General features: G+C 39.3%; 1 protein-coding gene across 1 annotated transcript in view; it reads left to right on the plus strand.

The window, feature by feature from the left end:
• The first annotated feature begins 22 nt into the window (after positions 1-22).
• The window catches only part of robo1 (roundabout, axon guidance receptor, homolog 1 (Drosophila)), a 172,610-nt gene continuing 148,838 nt past the window's right edge, over positions 23-23,794 (plus strand). Inside the window, exon 1 of the mRNA XM_053647347.1 lies at positions 23-559. Within this exon, the coding sequence (XP_053503322.1) occupies positions 508-559 (52 nt within the window). The 5' untranslated portion in view covers positions 23-507. The remainder of the gene's footprint in view (positions 560-23,794) is intronic.

The raw sequence follows: 23,794 nt of genomic DNA on the forward strand, positions 1-23,794 counted from the left end.
GAGATTAGTGTGGATTGACTTTCCTCTTTCTCACTCACGGAAATTTGGGATGAGATGATCAGGAGAATGATGATGATGATGATGATTCTTCACACTGCGCAGATGAAGATCTCCACACAGGAGGACCAAACTGCACCCGTGTCGGATTAACTCTCCTTCTCCTCAACAATAGGATGTTATAATAAAACATGCATTTATTGTTTCCCTTCTAAATTATAGTTAAAAAAAAAAACCAACAACTACTTTGCTTTAATTTCCTGCAGCCCATGCAACCTGGATTAATAATTAGGGCTCGCGCTTTCCCTTTAAACAACTCCCGACATCAACTCGGAAACTGTCGCCTATGTTTGTTTGTTTGTTTGTTTTTTCCTCCTCCACAGTAAAGCAAGGATGAAGGAGCGGAAATTAACCTGCTGCTAATTCACCACTGGATTACTTTAAAACACACACAAACAAACAAAATACAATAAACACAAGCCTCAAGTCGGAGCCGCTCGTGCAGGAGAGATGACGGCGCGCGCTCTGGGGTTTGCGCTGTTAATCGTGCACACGTGCGCAGGTATGTAGGCGCTATGAACGCTTATAGAGCGTCAGAAGTTCCCTCGCTGGCTTTCTGCGCTTCAGCTCACTGCTGATTGCTCTGGAACACCTTCTTTTTTTCTGTGTCTTCTGCAGCTTCACACTCTCACCTGTGTGTGTGTGTGTGTGTGTGTGTGCGTGCGCGCGCGCGTACGTGTGTGTTAAATCCTAAAACTCACAAATGACGCATAATCGACATGCATAGCAATTTAAAAAGAGAGAGAGGGAAAAAAGAAATAATTTACAAATGCAATGTATTAAAAATGCAACTTTGGTTCAACTGTTATTTAATTAAATAATGGATTGATTGATAGATTGATTTTAAACAATGCTTTAAAATTAATGCACCAACTGCCCATGTTGGCTCTGAGCCAAGTTTCAGGGATTATTTATGTATGTAATTTTTATTTATTTATTTATTTTTCCCTGATGAATCTTTAAGTTGTGAGTATATTTTTCCCCCTCTCTAAGAGTGTACTTACATCTGTCCTGTCCGTTTATTTATTCAATAATTTGCGCTCTTAGGAAAGAAAGAAAGAAAGAAAGAAAGAAAAAAAAGAAAAGGTTTCGCCTGTTCTTTACATAGCTCTGTTGTAGGGTTCCTCACAGAGCTTCATAGGTTCCTCTCGATGGAAAAGAAAAAAATTAACCCTTAAAAATTTCTGGCTAAAATTTTATTTAGCCTGGAAATCATTCCAACTATGTACTTCCATGATTGTTTATCTGTTTGTTTACTGTTTTATTTACTCTCTTTTTTTTAATCACTCTTTAGATCTTTATGGGGTTCTACACAGAACCTTCAAAAGGAGAACTTTTGTTCCCCCCGTGCATCTCCTTCCATATTTGTTTATCTGTTTGTTTGTTTGTTTGTTTGTTTACTTGTTTACACCGTTAGACAAGGTGTTTTCTAGGGTTCTTTAAATAATTACGAGGTTTACGCTCCGACTATAAAACCCTGTTGAAAGGGTCTCCAAAGAACGTAGAACATCTGGATTTTACCATTTTTCTCCTCATGCGCGTATTTCCACGTCTATTTACTTAATCGTTTATTTACACTCTTGGCAAAAATGTGTTTTTCCAGGTTCCTTACATACAGGTTTTGAACCGATAGTAAAACTCTGTTGTTGGGTTCTCCATAGAACTTTACAGGTTCTTCTAGATGGAAAAGAACAAGAGAAACACACAAGCCTTTATGAGTTCTGGATTGAACTTTTTATTTATTTATTTATTTATTTATTTGCATGTCCATGGTTGTTTATGCATTACTTTGTTTACTTATTTACACTCCTAGAACAAAAAAACAAAAACAAAAAAAGTTTTTTCCAGGTATAGGTATTGAACTGATAGTGAAACACTGATGTAGGGTCCTACATAGAGCCTTGTAGCTTCTACAAGAAGGAACAACAAGCAAATCAAATGTTTTGGACTTAAGCGTGTACTTAGGTTTGTTTTTAACACCGTCCACTAGGGCTGGGCAAATTTTTTTAATATAATACCAATATTGCGCTAAATTACAGCACAGATCTACTTTTCTCTGCGTATCGCGAGTATATTTAGTACTTTTATAACATTGTTACGCAACAGTAGGCGGACAAGTAGCTGTAAATTTGTCCTGAAGGTTTAGTGGATGTTAAAGCAAAAAAAAAAAACCCAAAAATTTAAAAAACACAATTAGCGCAGCAGTTTTTCACACTTGCTTTGTTGGTACTCAGTTTGTAAATCTAAATATCGTGATTTTATGTTTTCATGTTTATTGCAAAACTATCTTTAAGTATAGCGATATGAAATGACTACTTCCTGTACGACGCCACAGTCATCACCTCCATCTTCTACATTTCCGTCTCAGAAGAGTCGTTAATTTTTTGGGTACGCTTTCCGCCAAAGTTTTGCCGTCGCTGACAAAAATCGCACTCCGTAAAAGAATTCTTCGGTCTTCGAATGCATAATGTAGCGTTCTCACGTTATCGGTGTCCGATAACAGAGTCCTGTAAAATCTCAGGGTGTGAGCACCGCTATGACGTTCGACTAAAATCCACCAATAGGAGGCCGGCAAATTAGCGTTGGCGTTTATGCGTTTGACCTATCGATTGATTGCGTAAACAGGACGTGGTCATTTTCTTTAGAGGATCTTCATCTGACGTGTCGAACGCAAGTTACCGGACAAACGTTTCGAGAACGTGGACCAGGTTTTATCGCGATCGTCTCGTACGACGTGACGGATCTGAAATCACGTAGCTGCTTTCATGACTGCCATTTCTCTCTGTGGAATGAAATCTCATTTAACACCGTAGTCACGTTAAAGCATCACGCTGAGAAAATCCAAACTCGGCACCGAACTGTATAAACATTACTTTACATGTCATAGCCTCTGCAGAACCTGTCTGGCTTGTTCTGATGAAGTACAGAAGTCAGGGTTGGCTCGTCATAACGAATCAGTTTTGTCGTATTCAGCCGTGTACGGTAACCGATAACCCTAACCCAGGCCCTGATCCCCTCGTCCCGTAAAACAAACCCAAGCTTACGTAAACTCTCCGTCTGAATCCGAGCACATGAGCGATTTCCTGCTGTAGTTTGATGTGTTTGCTCAAGCATTATTAACAAAAGGACCTGCTGTTAATGAATGCTTAGGGTGTGGCGCTTTTAGTCACATTCACTTACACCACAGCGCTGTTGGATCCTCCGTTCGGATTCTGTCAGAAAGTGTTGATGCGTTTTCTCTAATAGCAGCTCTGACGGTAGTTCAGCTGAAAATCACAGGTTTACAGCGGGGGGAATAAGTATTGGACGCGTCAACATTTTTTTCAGTAAATATCAATTTCCAATGCGTCCAATGAAATTTTCCCCAGACTTCGGTATTCACTCAAGAAATCTGGAACTCCACTTTATTACACACAACTTTATTTATGGACTTTAATATCGTGAATTCTTTATATTCCCGGATTTCTTGACCGAATACTGATGTCTGGTGAAAATTTCATGCGAATAACCTCATTGGAAATATATCTACTGAAACAAATCTCGACACGTTCAATACTTATTTCCCCCCACTATTCATTAGCGCGCTCGTTTCCAGGGATCTATTTTAACAAAGAGAAACGTATAGCGGTGAATTTTCTGTAAGGAGAAGTTAAATAAACATTTCTGGAAGGAGTCTCCAGTGCTAGAGGTGAAGCTGTAACTTTAAGTTTCCTTACGTCTTCAGGACAGACGAGTTTACACGTTGTGCTTTTTTTCTGTAACGTGACGAGCTGCGTTTTTTTGTGTTTGTTTTTTTTTTTTCTTTTCGTTTTAATGCCATGAGAGGGAAACAAAAGCGATGCTGGTACTATATGAATTATACAACCGTAGCTGCTTTCACATAGGTGATACCAGGAATCAACACGTTTCATGGACGTTCCACGCCGTTAAAAGTAGCTATAAATGGTTAAAAAGTGTGACGGCATTCTTTAAAAAAATGTTAAATTGTGACCGTTGGCAAATTGCTGTAGTATAAGAGGAGGAAAACATTTCAGGACGTGCTGTTGTGGGGAAATAATGCAGTTTAGGGTGATACCAATGAAGGAATCTGCTTCATCACACTATCACACGTGGTGTTGATTATTTTCCTGTAACAGCACTCCCCATTGTTATATTTCTAACTTAAAATTCCATGTGCTGAGGGCTCCTTGCACGGCTTCGAAACCTGAGATGGAGTGAATTTCACAAGCCGCCTCAAGACCCTTGTCTTACTTCATTCACGCTCTGCTTTATATTATAGTTTCGGTCAGGTTTTTGTAATTACCGTTAATGCTGGAGTAATTGTTTTCAAGTCAAGGCTTGCTACAGTTTACGGCGTAGCTCCAGTTTGTGTTGATCCTGTGGTTAAGTAACGGGTTTGGGAGCTTTTTACCTCGAAACAGAACAATGTGTTTATTCCAGCAGCCCTGCTTTTCAATTTCATTCTTATATAAGAAGCATGTTGCAAATTCGGACTACATTACACCGCTTTATGCTTGTTTGATAGCTTGTGCGCTGCTCTTTTGTGGGATGCAGACAGAATCAACATAGTTTGTGTGTGAGAGGTGATAAATGGAAGGAATGGGACACAAGATTAAAGCCTTCTGCATTTAACAAAAGCTCCGAGCAGTGAAAAGCGCTGACCTACTTCTCGGTCTGTTTTTAGTTTCAGTTTAATAGTTCTTTTAAGATGTTCTCTCTCGAAAACAGCTGTCAAGTTCTGTCTTGACGGAAGAAATCACCTCTTTTTTTTCTTTTTTCTTTTGAAACCGAGATGCTCCAGTCCATACTTTTGCGTTTGCATTTTCATTCTGGTGGATTGATGCGATGGCGGTACCGAATGCCTTCGCATCTCCCCTGCGAGTACGCGATAAGCACGGTCGCGGCGTGGGAGGCGTACGATTGAGGAAACAGCGTAACACTTTAACAAGCTCCTGCAGGGACAGAGGTCACGGGGTCACAGTTCAAACGTCATGGCAAGACTTCTCATCCTCAGGGATGTGGGAACGATTCTGCTCCAGCGGCGTTTCCACATTTCGCAGCGCTCTCTAATTATACCCGACGCTGTGGATGTGTTATCAGACAGCTGCGAGACAGAACTGTCAAGGACAGCAAGTGTCTGGGAACAGCGATGCAGGTGCTGTCATAGCGGGCCCGCAGGCGACTCGACATCAAAGCAGTGTTGTAAAAAAAAATTGTTTACATCGCAGCGCTGTGGAATTCACGAATTGTATTGGCCAGAAAGTGTAGCTTAATCATCTACAACAATTCACAATTTGATATTAATACACTCGTTCTAATACGTTATCATTTCTATAGTAACGGCTCATTCACAGGGACTTAAATCGATGTCTTATTGATAGTAGTATAAGAGGAATAAAACACCTCAGGTTGTGCATTTATAGACAAATAGTCATGTTTTGTATTCCTGTAATCAACTATTGTATTCCTTATTTAATATAGTTTTCTTGAATGAACATTCTTGGATGAATTTTCTTCATTACTGTTGTAAATGATGTAAATTATACAGTAGTTGATTTGTAATTGTGGGTTAAACAATAAGATGGGGGTTTAGTTTTGTAGATGGCTAGTTAGACACATTTTACTGGATGATGCTGGTTATTCTCAGTTATTATTATTTTTTCTCTACACAGGGTTTGCTTTACATGACTACATAGTGATTGCTCTAAAGATTCAAACCACGACCTGATTCAGTGTTAAACACAGTTAAACAATCTACCCTGCATTTCTACCACGATTGACAGATTGTTTCTCAGAAGTTGGGATATCATTATTTACATTGGTCTTGGAAAAATAGACTTTTTCTGATGGATAGTTGGTTGGATGGTTAGTTGGATTAGTGAGTGGTTGCCGGGTGGGATGGATGGTTGGATGGTTAGTTGAATGGAAGGCTGGATAAATCAGTGAGTGAGTGGTTGGTTGAATGGTAGGCTGGTTGGTTGAATGGTTGGTTGGTTGGTTGGTCGGATGGTCAGTTGGATGCAAGGCTGGATAGTTTAGTGAGTGGTTGGATGGATGGATGGATGGTGGTTTGGTTGGGTGTATGGTTGGTTGGTTGGGTGTATGGATAGTTGGATGGCCAGTTGGATGGAAGGCTGGATAGATCAGTGAGTGAGTGAGTGAGTGGTTGGTTGGTTGGATGGTTAGTTGGATGGTTGGTTGGATGGATGGATGGTGGTTTGGTTGGGTGTATGGTTGGTTGGTTGGGTGTATGGATAGTTGGATGGTCAGTTGGATGGAAGGCTGGATAGATCAGTGAGTGAGTGAGTGAGTGGTTGGTTGGTTGGATGGTTAGTTGGATGGTTGGTTGGTTGGGTATATGGATGGATGGATGGATGGATGGTTGGATGGTCAGTTGGATGCAAGGCTGGATAGTTTAGTGAGTGGTTGGATGGATGGATGGTTGTTTGGTTGCGTGTATGGTTGGTTGGTTGGTTGGTTGGGTGTATGGATAGTTGGATGGCCAGTTGGATGGAAGGCTGAATAGATCAGTGAGTGAGTGAGTGGTTGGTTGGTTGGTTGGATGGTTAGTTGGATGGTTGGTTGGTTGGGTATATGGATGGATGGATGGATGGTTGGATGGTCAGTTGGATGGAAGGCTGGATAGATCAGTGAGTGGTTGATTTGATGTTTGGATGGTTGGTTGATTGGATTGATGTATGTTTTTTTTGTTTTTTTTGCTTGGATGGTCAGTTGAATGTATGGTTGTATGGATGAGTTTGCAACAGTCTGAAGTAAAATAGGATGGTTTTAAACTGTGATCAGATCGAAAGCAGTCACCAATCTGGCACATAAAATGTTGCCACTTGTTCTGATAAAAATTTGATTGACATAAAGAAATAATTTATCTAAAGAAACATTGTGTAAGCCTCATTTGTGAATGGAAATAAGTATAATAGTGAGATTGCATATTAGCATGTTGTGGTAGAGTGTAAGGTTCTATCTGGGTTAAGAATGAATGGGAGGAGACAGAACCATAGATGGTCATGATATGTCTTCTTTCTACATCACCTCAATTCCAAACGTAATGAATCATAGTAAACTGTCTACTAATACGCTGAGTGTGAGAATGAACAACTGTTTTGCTACAGTTTCATCTGATGGTATAATCAGGCCTGTAAAGACATGCTGGCTAGATGAGAAGTTGTTAAATGATACCGAGACTTGATAAATGTATGTGTCCGTGTGTGTGTGTGTGGGTGTTACCCTGCTGATTCACTCTGTTGTCATACTCCAAATGGCTCTTATCAGTGAATGATATGATCTAACAGAAGTTCAGCAACTTCTCGCCCTCGGCTAACAGGACCAATTCGACTTATCTAACCTTTTAACGCCACTTTGATGAATCATGACAGTAGATAGATAAACGGGCCGGACACGTCAACTTGTGTCACCCTGTGAAAAATAAGGTATAAAAGTTAATGAATATCAACAGTGGACCAGTGGAAGACAAACCTTCTTCCTTTGTCTTCCTCGGCGTCTTCAATTTATTTGGTATCACTGATGTTTGAGCTGTCACAGATAAGCCTCTGTTGTAACGGATGGTAGTTTCTTCTTCCCGTGGCGGACATCGAGTCTTCCTGGTCTCAGAGAGTCACTTTCTTCGGAAGATGGAACCCTTGCAATGTGCGTAAGATAGATAGAAAAAAAGAAGGAAAGAACTGAAGAATGTTTCCTGGAGCCCTATTAATTTCACAGAACCCCTATGGTGCTGAGCAGTCGGCGTTTGGATGGATGAAGTCTTAAGTGTGGATAATAAATTACGAGGGTGTGCCGGGGCACAGCAGGCACCAGAGCCCAATTAATGATAAATGTTCTCACAGGTGAACCATATTTCTTTCTACAGTAGTCCCTCTTGTTCCTTGTCCGTCTGTCACAGAGCCTTGGCTCTTTTGCTGCTTTGCATGCGATACGGTTTTATCTAAACGGCACAGGGTGTACCAGAAGAAAATGTGCACAAGGTAGTAATCCTGGTAGGAAAATAACAGTCATTATTGTTGCTCGGATCTTGTACTTGCTCCAAAGCTCCTGGTTTGCTATCAGGAAGTGTTTTTTTTTTTTTTTTTTGTATTGTGAAGGTTGGGGATTAGTAATCCTGAGCCCTGTCATACCTACGAGAAATGACAGTTGTAGTCTTGTAAACTGCAGATCATATCTGCCTAAGGCCAATTAATCAGAATTAAACAGACTAGAGAAAGAAAGAATGCTGCCATTGCAAATCCATGATGCTGTTCTGCATAATATCATACTGGTTCTTCCACTGAGAACATTTAACTGCTGTTCAATTAATTTTACTTCATTTTCTTGAATCCACTTCCATTTTCATGGCCCAGGATTTAATTAGCGCTTCAGATAAGACCATCAGGACCTTCCTTCATGCTATTGCATTTAAGGAGCTCCTTAAATGGATTAATGGGCAAATCGGTTTATCCTCAATAGTACGCAATTTGCCAGCTCGCGTTACCGCTGATAAGAACATAATCACTCTTGGAATGAAACACAGTGAACCATGATGGTCTACGCAGTCACGGTCACAGTCTGGCTCAGGAATCTTTGGGAATTCTTGGGAAACCTCTTGCATGACCACCATCACGACCACCACCACCATCGCCGCAATGTTCACTTACTTTTATTTACTCTGTTCACCCTTGCGGTATTTTAAACCCTTGCGGAATGTAAGTGTACCTCCAGCCGTCAGACGCGGGGGTACATCGGGTACAACCGGGATGTCGTGGTCACAGCGTTAAAGCTTACTTAATGCATCCAGTTGTGTCCATCAGTCTGGGAATGAACTGTGAAGTCACGGCGCGTCTGAAACTTCAGAGACATCAGAGCTATGTTCAAGCTTATGGAAGGCTGGAACAGAGGCTCGTTTTAGAGCTCATTTAGACAAGGATTACATAGAAGTCACTTTGCTTAAGGAGTTATTTTCCATGGTCTGCACTGTGGAATGAGCTGTGATGGGGGGGGAAAACCCTTGAGCTGTATGTAATATCGGATTCAGATGCACCATGTACATTTTGTACACTTATCTGGCCACAAGCTTCGGAATCTTGCAGGTCACAATCTGATTGGAGCAAGATCTAGGCACGGTATGGGGAAAAAAACAAGGTTCAAGGCAGAGTTAGTTGACGAGCTACAAGAAAAGTCAGCGGTTGGTCATTTGCAATGTCGATCAAATGACCTCCTTGTGAAAGTAGGTGGTTCTTGGCCATGTTTTTTGACGAAATGGACCATGATGACTAGAAGTCTGGTTTGTGTGGCAAAAAAAAAAAAAAAGAATAGGAAATTAAGTTGGCTTTCTATCCAACAGTTTTATGTGCTTTTTCATGAACACTATCATTGAAAATAAAGAAAATGGAGGGGGACACTCTTCTCATCAGTGCTTTATTTTTATTTTTGTTTATTTGTTTTTTAAAACTTGCAGTCCCTTGCATCATTTATTCTTGCACACAGAATAAATACGAATTATTTTTTTTTTTTTTTTATAGTGTTGATGGTTTGGAGACCACGGTTGATCTGTAAACAGTCAAGCCGATCTGGCAACGCTGACCTCAAAACTGTCAATGTTCAGTCAATGTTCATTGCTAAAAAACTGTGCATGGAAACATACCTTTTAGTCGTATTGAAACCTCATTTAGGTGTATCGAAGCTTGATACGTAAGTAACACGTGAAGGAAGTTCTGCTTATTCTTACACAGCATTCGCAAACATAATTTCATTGACTTTACCAAACGATGGTCCCACGAGGTATTACATCATGTGTTTTCGTTTTCCTGAGGATTTGAATGTGGTGCCCAGCACGACGACGTCCCCTCCCCTCCGGTGTCAGCTGAAGCTCAGTGTTGAAAAATGGCTTATTTTGTGTGGTTGGTGTGACTGAATGAGCGAAAATGAGTGAAGCCTCCACACTCTGAAGCCTGAGCCCTAAACCCCCCCCCCCCCTCCCTTCCCCTCCTAACACTTTCTCCTCTTTTCACCCCTTTATTTTGGCTATTTTTTTTAAGACTTGCCTTTTTGTGGCTGATCAGCACAGTGCTTTTTTTTTTTTTTTTTTTTTTTTTTTTTTTTTAAAAACAGATAAAGCAGGCTAAAACAGAGAAAAGCCCTGTGGGGGCTGCGGTGGGCTTCATGCATTGTGTCGCCTCAACGGGGTAATTGTTCGACTCGGAGAATGAGGAGGGGCTGTCCGTGAAGAACTTGGGGGTAGCACAATAGGTCCCCTAGGGACTGAAAGACGGACACAACCCTATCCAAAAAAAAGAGAAAAAAAGACACAAGCGAAAAGGCCCAAAAGTATGGCTTTTATGTGTCACATCTCCATCGTAAGAACAAAAGCACTGCAGAGACATGACGCATGCAATGCCTACTGATAGTATTTGCGTTATTTTATTTATTGTTTTGCATTGCTATATAACCGTTTTTATTTACATCTCCGGATGCTGATATTCTTGTTTTTTTTTTTTTTTTTATCTTTCTCGACCAAACTTTGCAAGCTCACTCACTCACGCTTGTCGTCCGCCTTTGTTCCTGATTAAAACACAAAGCTACCAGATTATAAAAGAAACTCGCTCTTTTCTTGTCCTCTGCTGGGAAGACTGAGGAAACCTGAAAGATGCCAGCTATTCCTTGCCGATCCCCTCCTCCTTCTCCTCCTCCATCCCTCCTCCATCCCTCATTCTCTGTTTCTTGATGAGATCAGCTTCCTCGCCTTGGTGACCATTCTGTGTTTCTGCACTCCGGAAAGCTTGGATACACTTTTGAAATGCTAAAAATCCCCATTGGACGTGTCTGTGTGGTAGAGACAGCACAGTAAAGAGCTTTAAAGAGAAAAAAGAAGGGGGGGTATTAAATTGGCAGGAAAAAGAAGGGGGTCACTAATTAGTTGATTTAATGACATGGACCCTCCCCTTCGCGGCCTGTGCACCTTCTCACACAGGCTACCTTTGATCACTCTCAGCCCCCAGTGCATCATGGGTAAGCGATTTTCCTCAATTATAGACCGCCTCCCCCTTCTCACTCTGGACAACAGTGTCTAATTAAGCTTCCCTCTGATGTCCCATACCACTTGCTTTCAAATGGACTGGAATATTAATTTATTTTGATAAAAATAAATTAATAAAAAAAACAACCACCACCAACCTTGGCTAGTTTATTTTCCAAGTTTTCACACACAATAATTACCTTTCTTACCTGCCGATGAAATGATAAACTTGTCATAAATCAGCTATTTCAACTGCCCTGTGCCTCAATATGACAGAAATACCATAGCCTGAAATTTGATGACGTTTCCTCTTAGTTAAGCCTCTAAACTTATCATGACCTCTGTATATGTAAGCTGTGAAACTCTCCATGTTGTGCCGTGATGGGAAAATAATAAGTGTGATGAAGTGGAGTTACACCACAGTTGGGTTGGTTCTTTTTCTTATAACAGCATGTCCTGAAGTCCCTCCCACACCAGAGCATTTTGCCAACACTTAACATTTTTATTTATTAAAGAATGATACATCATCATATTTTTTAAATTCATTTTTTTTAGTTGTATTTAATGCTGTGGAATGAAAGCAACTTAGTTCCCATTTTAGCAGCTATAAACGCTCGTTTATAGCTGGCCACGCCTTTCTCTTGAAGTTAAAGAGAGAAATAAACCTGTGGGGTTTTGTTTTGTTTTGTTTTTTTTGCAAGAAAAAACAATTTGTAAACTCCTCTGTCCTGAAGATGTCACTGACACTAGAGACTCCTTCCATAAATTCTTAGCCTTAGATTACTCTATTACTAAACGAGCCGTTACTATAGAAACAATGACAGGTTAGAACGAGCGCATAACTAAATATAAACCTGTGATTTTGGAGCTGCACCACTGTCCGAGCTGCTGTTATAGAAAACGAATCAACACCACCTGACCAATCAGATTGTAGAATTTCACAGCACTCTGGTATGAACATGTTTTGATGTAGCGTCACCTACAGATTGTGATGTTAGCAAGAAACTGCAAAAACGTCTCTGTCTCGAAGACAATTTTTGTAACTTTTTTTATAGACGAAAGGATCCAGTACAGGATTTTTGTATTAGAATAATGTCGGATTTTGCTGTCTGACTTGTTCGGCTTGTTCTCTTGGCCAGTACATGGCTGTTGTAAGAGAAGTCTGACTAAAGCCCTTTCCTTAAGCACATACAGCTATGCTAACACTTAATCACTGTCGTCATCCATCAAATCACAAAGCTACTATTATGGCTACATCTTGGCTCGTGCTTCTTTCTGCCTTGGCCTAATTGCGATGACATTTCATTTGTGTGTGTGTTCATTGTGTATGACTGTCACATTTCCATTATTTGGGACCACAAAAATGAGTGTGGTTTCACCAGTGTGGTTGTATGTTAGTCTTTCTGTTGTTCTGGGGTGAAGCGGTTCAGATTTGAAGTCGTTGGAAATTGTAGACTGAATCGGCTTGCTTGGTAAATATATGTGCGTATTTTTTTTTTCTTCTTCTTAGTGTTGTGTGTACTATATAGTGTACATTTTAAACCGTGGTGATGATCAGAGTTTTTTTGACGGCATACGCAAACCTTTATTATGAAATATGGAGAGAATTTAATGAAAAAAAAAATATAGAAATGTCAGCTTTCTGGGGACGTCCTCAGGGCAGAAACGGCATTCAGGTAATATCTGTAATTATATCTGCAGATATCAGAGCCGGTTGTAGACCTCGTTCTGTCTTTAACAAGCTTGATGGCATTAAGAACGGCTGAGGTTAACGATGAAAATGCCTGAAAGCTCTGAACCAAACATTTCACATCTTGCTAAATCCAGTTTTCTGTCGTTGTTGTTGTTGTTGTTGTTGTTGTTGTTGTTTTTTTTTTTTTTTTTCTTTTTTTTTTTCTTTTTTTTTAAAGAAATGTAAGTATTTACTACACAAAGAAACTGAGTGGAATTCTTTTATATTGTGTTCAAATATTTGATTTGAAATAAAATCTGCAAATTCACGCTTTCGTCACTTGGCATGCACACCATTCAAGTGGTTTGAATTTCTGAGAACACTGTTGCTAGGCAACTGGTATGGTATATATGGACACCAAGAATAAGCTAGCTGACTGAGGCTAACAATGTATCTAGCTAGAACTAAGTGATCTAAAGGGACCGTGACCTTTAAAAAATGACACACGACTATCAGGAGTGTCAACATTTACCTCAATGTCGGTAATTTTTCTAAAAAAAAAAAATTACATTTACACTTAGCACTAATTGCTAACTGAACTTCCTTCTGTTCCATCATATTGAAAAATATCAACGATGCGTCGTAAACTCATAAAATCTAAGATATCAGAATTGTTTTCTTTAATGAACATGGCAAATACGTGATCACTATTAAATGCAGCAGTATTATGATAATGGATCATTTTTACCTTACAGTTTAGTTCACTGGGGCTTTGCTAACAGCTAATGGCTAACATTTAACATCAACATTTACAATAGCCATTTACTGAAGAAAGTCAGTTAGGACAATCAGACAGTAGAAAAGTGTATCATGGTTTTAATAGATAGCAATATCCATTGCCAACTCCACTCACATTGCTAGGCAACTGGGAAATACAGACAACAAGCCTACAGTCACTAATAACAGAGATTAACGATTTAGCTAGTTAGAACTCAGCAATGTAAAGGCATAATGACAGTAAAAATGAGACAAAACTGTCAGGACTGTCAACATTTACCTCAGAAGTTGTTACATTGCTAAGAAAAAGGTGCTATATGACTAAAATTACACTTAGCATCAACCGTTAAATAAATGTTCTTCAGTTATACCCTATGGAAAAACTTCAACACTGTAAACTTTGAAACAAATGTGAAAAATTTGTAAATGCGAACTACTGAAATCAGGCTAGGGCTTGTTTGTTCCTACATTTCCAAACATGTATGTATTTAGCAAGGAAAATGAGGGAATGTCAGTTGGTACAATCCTGATGCTAATAATATAAATTTATGTACTTGGCATTCGGTTGGTTAAAGTTCTGCCAACACTGTTGCTAGGCAACTGCAGAATACGGATGCTGAACATAAGGTCGGTAATATCTTTACTTGGCTAGATCTGAGCCGTTAGGCATTATACACAAGCAATGTAAACTATTGAGAATATCAATATTTACCTCAGATCTTTTGTTACATTGCCAAGAAAAAGGTTTTTTATGACTAAAATGACACTTAGCATCAACCGCTAACTAAACTTCCCTAAGTTCCACCATATTGAAAACTATAAACATGTAAACTTTGTAAGCAACTTGTAAACTTTGAAATATTATAAAATGCCAGCTCCCAAACAGAGTTTAAGGCTTGTTTGTTTTTACATTTTAAAATATGTCAATATTTAACAAGGAAAATGAGGGAAAATAAGTCAGTTGGTACACTCATGATTATTAATAATGCTCATAACGCCCAGCCCTGGTCTGTATGGTTCATTTAAATTCGAATGCTTGCCATTAAGTCGGTTAAAGTTATTGCTAAGCACCTGGGGAATCCAGTAACTGAGAATAATGATTTAGCTAGCTAAGTGTTATTCAGACAATGCAAAGGCATAATGACAATAAAAGTGAGATAAAACTATTGACAACATCAACATTTACCTCAGATTTGATGTTAATTTGCTAAGAAAAAGGTTCTGTATGGCTAAAATTGCACTTAGCATTGAACGCTAACTGAACTTCTTTCAATTCCAGTATAAAAGTAGACCGTCCCTCATTGTCTTAGCTGAACGTTTCACTGTATTTGCAGTATTAAACCCATTTTAATAGCAGCCATAAAAAAGCAAGATGAGTAATCAGAAACAAGGTACAAAGTCTTCCTCTGTGTTGAAACATTAACAGCTTAACCGTGAAGCACTTCCCAACGCTGCGCCTTCGCCTTCGCCTCAGCTTGTAGGCCCTTAAGTGCTACAAGTCGCCTGATAAGTGCTCCTGCGTAACCCAACCCTCGTTCCAACCACAACCGCTATTTACTAAATGATATTTCAAAGGCATTGGATTATTTTTTTTCATGCCTGGGACGCTGGCAGCCTTTCAGAAGCTGCTCTCGTACTTTGGCGTGGAGCCCCGAGCGCCATATTCCTCCCCGGCTCGGCAGTGCCAAGTGAGGGCTCGGGTCAAGTTCGTTTCGCAGTGAGGGGTGTGATGGGAGCTGAGATGAGGCAGGGAGGAAGTGTGACCTCAGGGTAACGCGGATCTTTCTGCGCTAGCGCTGTCGTGTCATGTGGAAGAAACTCGTACAGTATGGATGCAAAAAAGAGACGAAACAATTCACAGAAATTTTATTTTATTTTTTAAATTAGCAAGTACTAGACAGACATTTCTGCAATTCATAATACAAAGGTTTGCGAACAAAGCAGCAAAACATGAAGAATAAACATGTGACGTGCTGAATTTATCTAGAAAAAAGGAATTGTTTACAAATATTTTTGTTTACACTTTTTAAAAAAGTATCTCTAATAATAAAGAAAAATTTTACTATCAAATCAACTATCGAGTCAAAGCTCGTTCATATTTATACTGGTGGCTTGGCGGTTAAGGCTCTGGGTTACTGATCAGAAGGTCGGGGGTTCAAGTCCCAGCACTGCCAGGTTGCCACTGTTGGGCCCTTGAGCAAGGCCCTTAACCTTCTCTACTCCAGGGGCGCTGTATCATGGCTGACCCTGCACTCTGACCCCAACTTCCTAACATGCTGGGGTATGTGAAGAAAAGAATGTGTGTTCAAAATGTAAAATTTTTCATTTTAAACACTGTCGATATCTCAGGAACGCATACTGCGATGTGATATCAATATTATATCGTCATATCACCCAGCCCTATATCAAACACTGTGGAATTCATAGCATTGAAATAATTTGGCTCTGTTGATTAAAAGTTCTACACAAATTTGAAAAAAACCTTCATATATCTATATCATTCATATATATATATATATATATATATATATATATATATATATATATATATAGAAGGGATACAAAATGGAGGATATAAAAGAGATAGGAGGCAAGGAAATAATTATATCGCGTTCGATAAACGTTTAATATCTTGATTGTGTGTTTATTAGGTGATAAATGTTTTTTTTTTGTTTTTTTTTGTCCAGCACTGGAGTAGTGGCTATGTGATGGACACACTGATAAATTGGACTTGACAAGGAAACAAAAACAAGATGTAATTGGCATTACGCTTGGTTCACACATCTCTCTGTGTGCCTGTAAATCTCACTAATAAACACACACACATACACTCAGGCTAATTTGGCCTCGTTCCTGTATCTATTTTGATTTTCGATATCATCTTGTTGTCCTTTTCTCCTGGGAATCAAGATGTATTTACACACACACACACACACACACACAGTAGACATTAGCTCTGACAGAAATGTATACGTGACGGTTGTTGTAATTGCCGAGCGACACGCCGGCTTTCTGACGTCCGCGGTTGTCCATCTGCTGCTGAAACAGACATGGCAGCTTTCTTCCTAACGAGCGGCTCGGGCCTGCTGCTGCTGAGGGACGAGCGGGAGACGTAAATGATTTTTATGTGCGGAATGACATGGACCTTTTTATAGCATGATTTCGACTCGAACATATTGTGTTTTAGACGTTGGCCGTAACAGCTTTCGGCTCTTTGTTTGGTGTTGAATCCGGGCGATGCGTGTTTATTGTAACGATAAAGGATTGTGAGATGTAGAAATGTAAATACGCAGCAGTTCAAACAGTGCGTATTTTTTTTCTCGTTCTCTTTAGCGGCTCGAGTGCCGTAGACGTGGACTCTGCGCTATGTTTTATTGATTCATTTATTTATTTTATTATAAAGAAAAGAATGTCGAGTATCCAGTTGAAATGATGATCTTTTTGTTAAGAATTGTGTCGTGGAAAAGTGTACAACTTTGGTAAATGATAATAGAACAACAACCACAAAAAACCTCAAATTAGTAGCTTTCCATCAGAGAGATTTTAAAAGGGAACCTTTACTGTTTTCATTTGTTTATTTTTTTTTTGTTTTCTTTCTTTCTTTCTTCAGCATTCTTCCCTCCAGTCTTTTCTCCCTTCTCAGAGGGCCATAATTTCCTTCCTTCCTTCCTTTCCTCTCTCTCTTCCTTCCCTTCCTTCTCAGAGGGTACTTCTTTCCTTTCTTTCCTTCCTTTCTGCCTTTCTTCCTTCCTTCCCTCCATTCTTTCTTACTGTCTTTCTTTCCTTCTTCTTTCTCTCCCTCCCATTCTTCCTTCCTCCCTTATGTCTCTCAATTCCTTCCTTCCTTCCTATCTTGTTTCCTTCCCTTCTCGGAGGGCGCTTCTTTCCTTTCTTTCCTTCCTTTTTGCCTTTCTTTCTCCCTTCCCTCCCTTCTTTCTTTCTTTCTTCCTTTATCCCTTCTCTCTCTCCATTTCTTTCTTCTCTTCCTTCTCTCTCCCTTTTCCCCTCCCTTCTCACCTCCCTTCTTGGAGGGTGCTTCTTTCCTTTCTTTCCTTCCTTTCTTCCTTCCTTCCTTCTCTCTCTCCCTTCTTTCCTCCCTTCTCGGAGGGTGCTTCTTTCATTCCTTCCTTCCTTCCTTCTATCCACCTTTCCTTCCTACCTCCTTTCCTTCCTTCCTTCCTCCTTTCCTTCCTCCCGTCCTTCCTTCACTGGTAGGAGAAAATATTGTTCATGCTGTATATCCTTTTTTTCAGGCCAGACTTTATTTTGTGGAGAGCAGTTCTGGAGTGTAATTTATGTTCTTGACATATTGTGACCTAAATCTTACTTTAAATCTCCACAAAAATGTGCAGAAACTCTTGGTACAAACTTTATTGTGGAAAGGACTGTGCGGTGAGCAGCAGCTTCTCCTCCTGAAGTTGTGTGCATGAGTGTGTGTGTGTGTGTGTGTGTGTGTGTGTGTGTGTGTGTGCAGTTCAGAGAAGGAAAAGAAGGGAAAGACTGCGCTCATTGTTTCGGTTGTAGACGGCGAGGCCCCTTCAGTCCTTCAGGACGTCCTTCAGTGTCCCAGAGGAGCCAGTCTCGTCTCTCCGCTGACCCCCTGCGGGCCGCCCCATACACTCCCCCCAATGCCCAACTCGTACTCCCCCAAACCACTCACATTTCATCCAGGCTGATGTGTCAGTCACGGCTGTGTTTACCACATCTCAAGCACAAAGAAGTGCGTCCTCTGTATAATGGCTTTATAACATCGACATCGACACCAAGCAACGAAAGCAGAAAGGACACGTCGGGTTCGAGGGGAAAAAAAAAAAAACCCATTTATGACCGATGATCAGAGTCTAAATACATCGACTTTACACTCTCAGCCTCATGTTTACTTTATGACCCGACTCTTAAACTTTTATTTGTCTGACGTAAGAGTTTCTGCGCTGCCTAAAGGAACACCTCGTGCTTATCACGGCCATAAATCAGACCTTCAACAAGCTTCTAATTGCACATTAATGGTGCTGGAGCTCTGCAGCAGCTCGCCACTCTCGCCTGCTCTTATCTCACCCAGATATGCTTATCACAGATCCGGGCTGACGCAGCGATTGAAGCCATATACAAGTGTATAAAGTGTGCAGGAGAAGTGTGGCGCTTCAGATTTAATGTGTGTATGTGTGTGTGTGTGTTGCGTGACGTTGAGAGTATTTGATCATCCCGGCTGTTTGATCGTTACCGAGATCGTGATAAGGCAAGATGAGATGAGATTACCTGAAGCACTGGGCTGTAGATTATAATATACGGACGCACTCGGGTTGAGAGATATGAGCGAATATATCATGATACCCGAAGACATTTCTCGAATATGCACAGTGTCACAGTGTGCAGCACAATAAAAAAAAAAAACTGTCAGCAAAGCAGTTGTGCTGCATTACCCCCCCAAAAAAACTCGAGTGTAATGATACGTTTATTTAATGCGTACAGAAATACATTATTTAATGCTGAAGGGGAAAATTCTGTAAAGTTTAAAAAAAAAAAAAAAAATCTGCAAAAAATTAAAATCTAATCAGTTGTCTCCATTCAGTTTGTAATTTTATATATATATATATATATATATATATATATATATATATATATATATATATATATATATATATAATGTGTGTGTGATAAATAAAAAAAAAATTGTGCAGGCCAATAACGTGATACAATATTCTATTGTACTGTATGTCGTGTTTCGTTTAAAAAAAAAAAAAAAAAAAAAAAAAAAGTATCGTGATATGAACTTTTTGTTATATCACCCGTCCCTTACTTACAGGTAATAACCCTGCACTGAGGACTGGTCTGATCTGGAATAGTCGAGTCGTTTCAGTTCCAGGAAATCGTTATTGTTATTGAACAGAAACTTATTTCCATCGGACTTGATGTGAGCAGTCAACGTGAACTAATTAAAAGGAGTGTTTTGTAGAAATTATTTTAATCTCCGTCTCTGATCTGATTAAACGTATTTGGCCGTAACAGCAGATAGGAATAAAACGCGTCTGACTGTCGTTATCTCGCTCGGTAGCTGAGGCTACGCTTCACAGATCACAACACACACGCTGCATTATTACTGCTCGGAGTGTGTGAATATTTTTTTGACACGATTGGCAGTCGAGAGTCAGAAATGAAAGGCTGTATTTGTGCGCTCGGTGAATGTGAGCTGCGTTTTTGTTCACAGAGAAGATCTTCCTGTGTAGCTGGAAATGTAACGTACGTAAATCATGTCGTTCTTCCAAAACGTTTTTGTCTCTAAAAAAGTTTGTCTCTAAAAAACGTTCATGTCTCTAAAAATGTTTGTCTAAAAACGTTTGTCTCTTAAAAAAAAAAAAAAAAAAAAAAGAAAGAAAAAAGTTTACCTCTAAAAACGTTTGTCTCTAAAAACGTTTATATTTCTAAAAAACTGTTTATTTCTCTAAAAACGTTTATGTCTCTAAAAAACGTTTGTCTCTTAAAACGTTTATGTCTCTAAAAAACTGTTTATGTCTCTTAAAACGTTTGTCTCTAAAAAACTGTTTGTCTCTTAAAACGTTTATGTCTCTAAAAAACGTTTATGTCTCTTAAAACGTTTATGTCTCTTAAAACGTTTATGTCTCTAAAAAACTGTTTATTTCTCTAAAAACGTTTATGTCTCTAAAAAACGTTTATGTCTTTAAAAAACGTTTATGTCTCTAGAGTAGCTAGCAGTGCGCTAGCCTAGCGCTTTGGCTATTCAGGAAAACGTGTTCATTAATCGTAGACCACCTGTAGTCAGATTTCTACATAGTGTACTTTTAAAAATTAAGTAAGGTGAAATAGTGTGGGAAAAAATGCCATGGCTAGTTTTGAGGATGATTAGCAAATAAAAAAAAAAACAACAAAAAAAACACAAACGAATCTGACTGATGAGAGATTTCCCACATTGTATTGTATTGTATTGTATTCTGGATTCTGATTGGTCAGAAGGTGATGAATCTTCTAGAACACTGCAGCTGCAAGTCGACACGCGTTATCATTTCTACAGTAACAACTTGCGTCGACTTGTACGGCACGTTTTCTATTAGTTGACGTTTACGTAACATTTTAATCGAAGGAGTCTCCAGTGTTCGAGTTAAAGCTGCTGTAACTAAAATTCAGAATGCAGCAGTACACCCCGTCTTCAACCAGCCCAAAAGGACCCATGTCCCACCCCTCTTCATCTCCTTCCACTGGCTTCCTGTAGCCGCCCGGATCAAATTCAAGGCCTTGATGCTCACGTACAAGACCTTGTCTGGATCAGCACCCCCGTACCTCAACTCTCTCCTGAAGGCTTACGTTCCCTCACGCAATCTGCGATCGGTTAACGACCGACGCTTAGTAGTGTCTACTCGGTGTGGCTCAAGATCCCTTTCCAGAACCTTCACATTAACTGCTCCTCAGTGGTGGAATGAACTTCCAACCTCAATCCGGACCGCAGAATCTGTCACCGTCTTCAACAAACAGCTAAAGACCCACCTCTTCCGTGAACACCTAACCAACCCCTGACCTGCCCACTCATCATTTAAAAAAACCAAAAACTTACTCTGGCTCTTACACCTCTACGCTGCACACTTTTCTTCTCTAGAACTCAATTATAAATCTTGTACAGTAGCACTACTTGTATTGTTCTCCGCTTGATATATCACTTTGCTTGCATTTCCTCATTTGTAAGCCGCTTTGGATAAAAGAGTAGATGTAAACGTGACTAGGTTTTCGACGTCTTCCTGACAGGCGAGTTTACGCTTCTTGTGGTTTCTCTGTAACACGACAAGCTGCGTTCTTCTCCTTCTTCTTAACTTCAAGCGAGCGTTCGAGCAAATTAAACGTGTCTATACGTGGATAAAAAGTACGACGACATCTAAATGGATCTTTAAATCAGTTAGGAAAACGTGTTCTCGGAATTCCAGGCTGCCCGTAGACGTGATTTTGCAGTAAAATATCGGGATTTTTCCCCATTAGAGGGGAAAAATGTCAGTTTTCTGGTGTTTTTTTTTTTTTCTCTACAGGTACAAAGATTTAGATGAAGATGAAAGACTTTACAGAATGTTTCTTTAATATAAGAAAAAGAGAGAAGGAGAAGACGGAAAAAATAAAAGTCCTTGAATCCGAATCCGTATATTTTTTGGTAGACCCTAGGCTCAGACGTTCCCACGTGACTGCAGGAGAAAAGAGAAAACAAATCTCCGTATGCGAATGCCCGGCGCTCTGACGAGAGAGAGAGAGAGAGAGGGAGAGAATAAATCATATTACAGAGCAGGAGCTGCAAATATTACTCCGTTCTTCTATGTGAAATGTGCTTTTTATTGGTTACTCGGTTTTAGTTTGTCTTTCATACACTTTTTCATTATCTCGCTCTTTAATTACCTTCACGGTGGAGTATCGACTCGGTATAACGAACGGCAGGAGAACTGGGAGGTGAAGAAATGCACTGATCCATGAATGCTGGATGTGTGAGTGTGTGTGTGCGCACGTGCATGTGTTTGTGTGTGTGTGTGTATGAGAGAGAAACACGAGTCTTGCCAGAAGCACCGATCGATCAGATCATAGCTGCAGAATTTCCTAGCTTCCCTTCTAGTGAAAGATGAGACTGAGAGAGGAAGTGAAGGAACAGATGCAGCGGTCAGACAAAAAGGAAGAGAGATGGAAACATAGATGCTAAATAAAAAAAAAAAAATGGACGCCATTATATCACATTCTCGAATCTGATTGGTCGGAATGTATTAATCAGGTTTATATTAATGCTCTCCTTCTAATACGGTATCGTTTCTATAGCAACAGCTCATTCACAGGGTCTAAACGTATATATATATATATATATATATATATATATATATATATATATATATATATATATATATATATATCTATATATATATATATATATATATATATATATATATATAAAAAACGTGTAATCCTTGACATGGTGAAGTTCTACAGAAGGAGTCTCCAGTGTCAGTGCCTTGTAAAGTGCCTTGTAAAATTCTTTATACTTTTTTTCGATAACGGGACAAGCCATGCAAAAAGGCTCGCGAGGGAACGATCGCTTTACAGCTGCTAAGTGAGAACAGGAACTGACTTGACATTAAATGTAACTATAAACAGATAAAAAGTTCGACATGTCAGTCTTTCATTAATAACAATCATAAGCATTGGCAAAACCGCTGTTGTATAAGAAGAATAAAACACTTCGGGGATGTGCTGTTTTGGGAAAATAAACAAATTGTCACTGTCACAAGGACATATTTGAAGTACACACACACACACACACATACGCAATACTTTATAAAGCACATTTAATTAAACGTTACCCACTGTTCCTCTTTATGTATCATCGTTTGTGAATATTTCACTTTTTTTTTTTCTTTTTTCTCCCCTTAAAAGTATTTGAAAGTCTAGACGTCTCCGCAGGACAGGCGCTCGGATCAACTGCAAAAACAGACACGTGCTAAAAGAAACCGACGGCGGAATCTGTTTTTACGCTGAGGATCTGCTCCGTATGAAGGAATGTTAATGGTGACGCTGATATTTAACACCGCAGGCTTCAGTCCATCTGAAAAAACAAACCTACAGGGTTATTATTGTGCGTGAGTTTGGAACAGCGAGCACAAGCTGATGATGTTCTTCATAATCAAATGCTCACGTGGTTTCAGACGCGATGTTGGGTTTTTATTAGACAGGTATGCACTCGAGGAAAAAATAACAAGAAAACATGCAAGCGAACTGACACACACACAGAGAGAGAAATTCCAATAAATAAACAAATAAATAAGCAGATAAATACATATGTAAATAAATAAATAAATATGTGGGTAGGTAAATATATAAATAATTAAGTAAGTTGGTAAATTAAAAAAAAAAATCAATAAATATGTAAATAAATGAATATGTGAATAAATAAGTAGGTAAATAAACAAATGACCCTTTTTGGCTTCTTTTGTTAATTTTTTTTTGTGTGTGTGTGTGTGCTAACAGTTTCATTAAACAAACAAACAAATCAATCAGTTAACAAACGGACAAATACATACCGTTTGCCCTTGAGTTCCATGATTAATTAAACATAATCTATTTTTAAAATATCCAGTAAAGAAGTGAATGAAAAAAATAATTAAAACTCAACACTTCTTGCTTTGTTTGATTTGTTTAGTTTTGTTTTGTTTGTGTGCTGACATACCATTAAATAAATAAATAAATAAATACATACATACATACATTTTCCCCCTCTTGTCCCATGATTTATTAAA

Source organism: Ictalurus furcatus, chromosome 17 (genome assembly GCF_023375685.1).
Source record: "Ictalurus furcatus strain D&B chromosome 17, Billie_1.0, whole genome shotgun sequence".
Taxonomy (NCBI): Eukaryota; Metazoa; Chordata; class Actinopteri; order Siluriformes; family Ictaluridae; genus Ictalurus; species Ictalurus furcatus.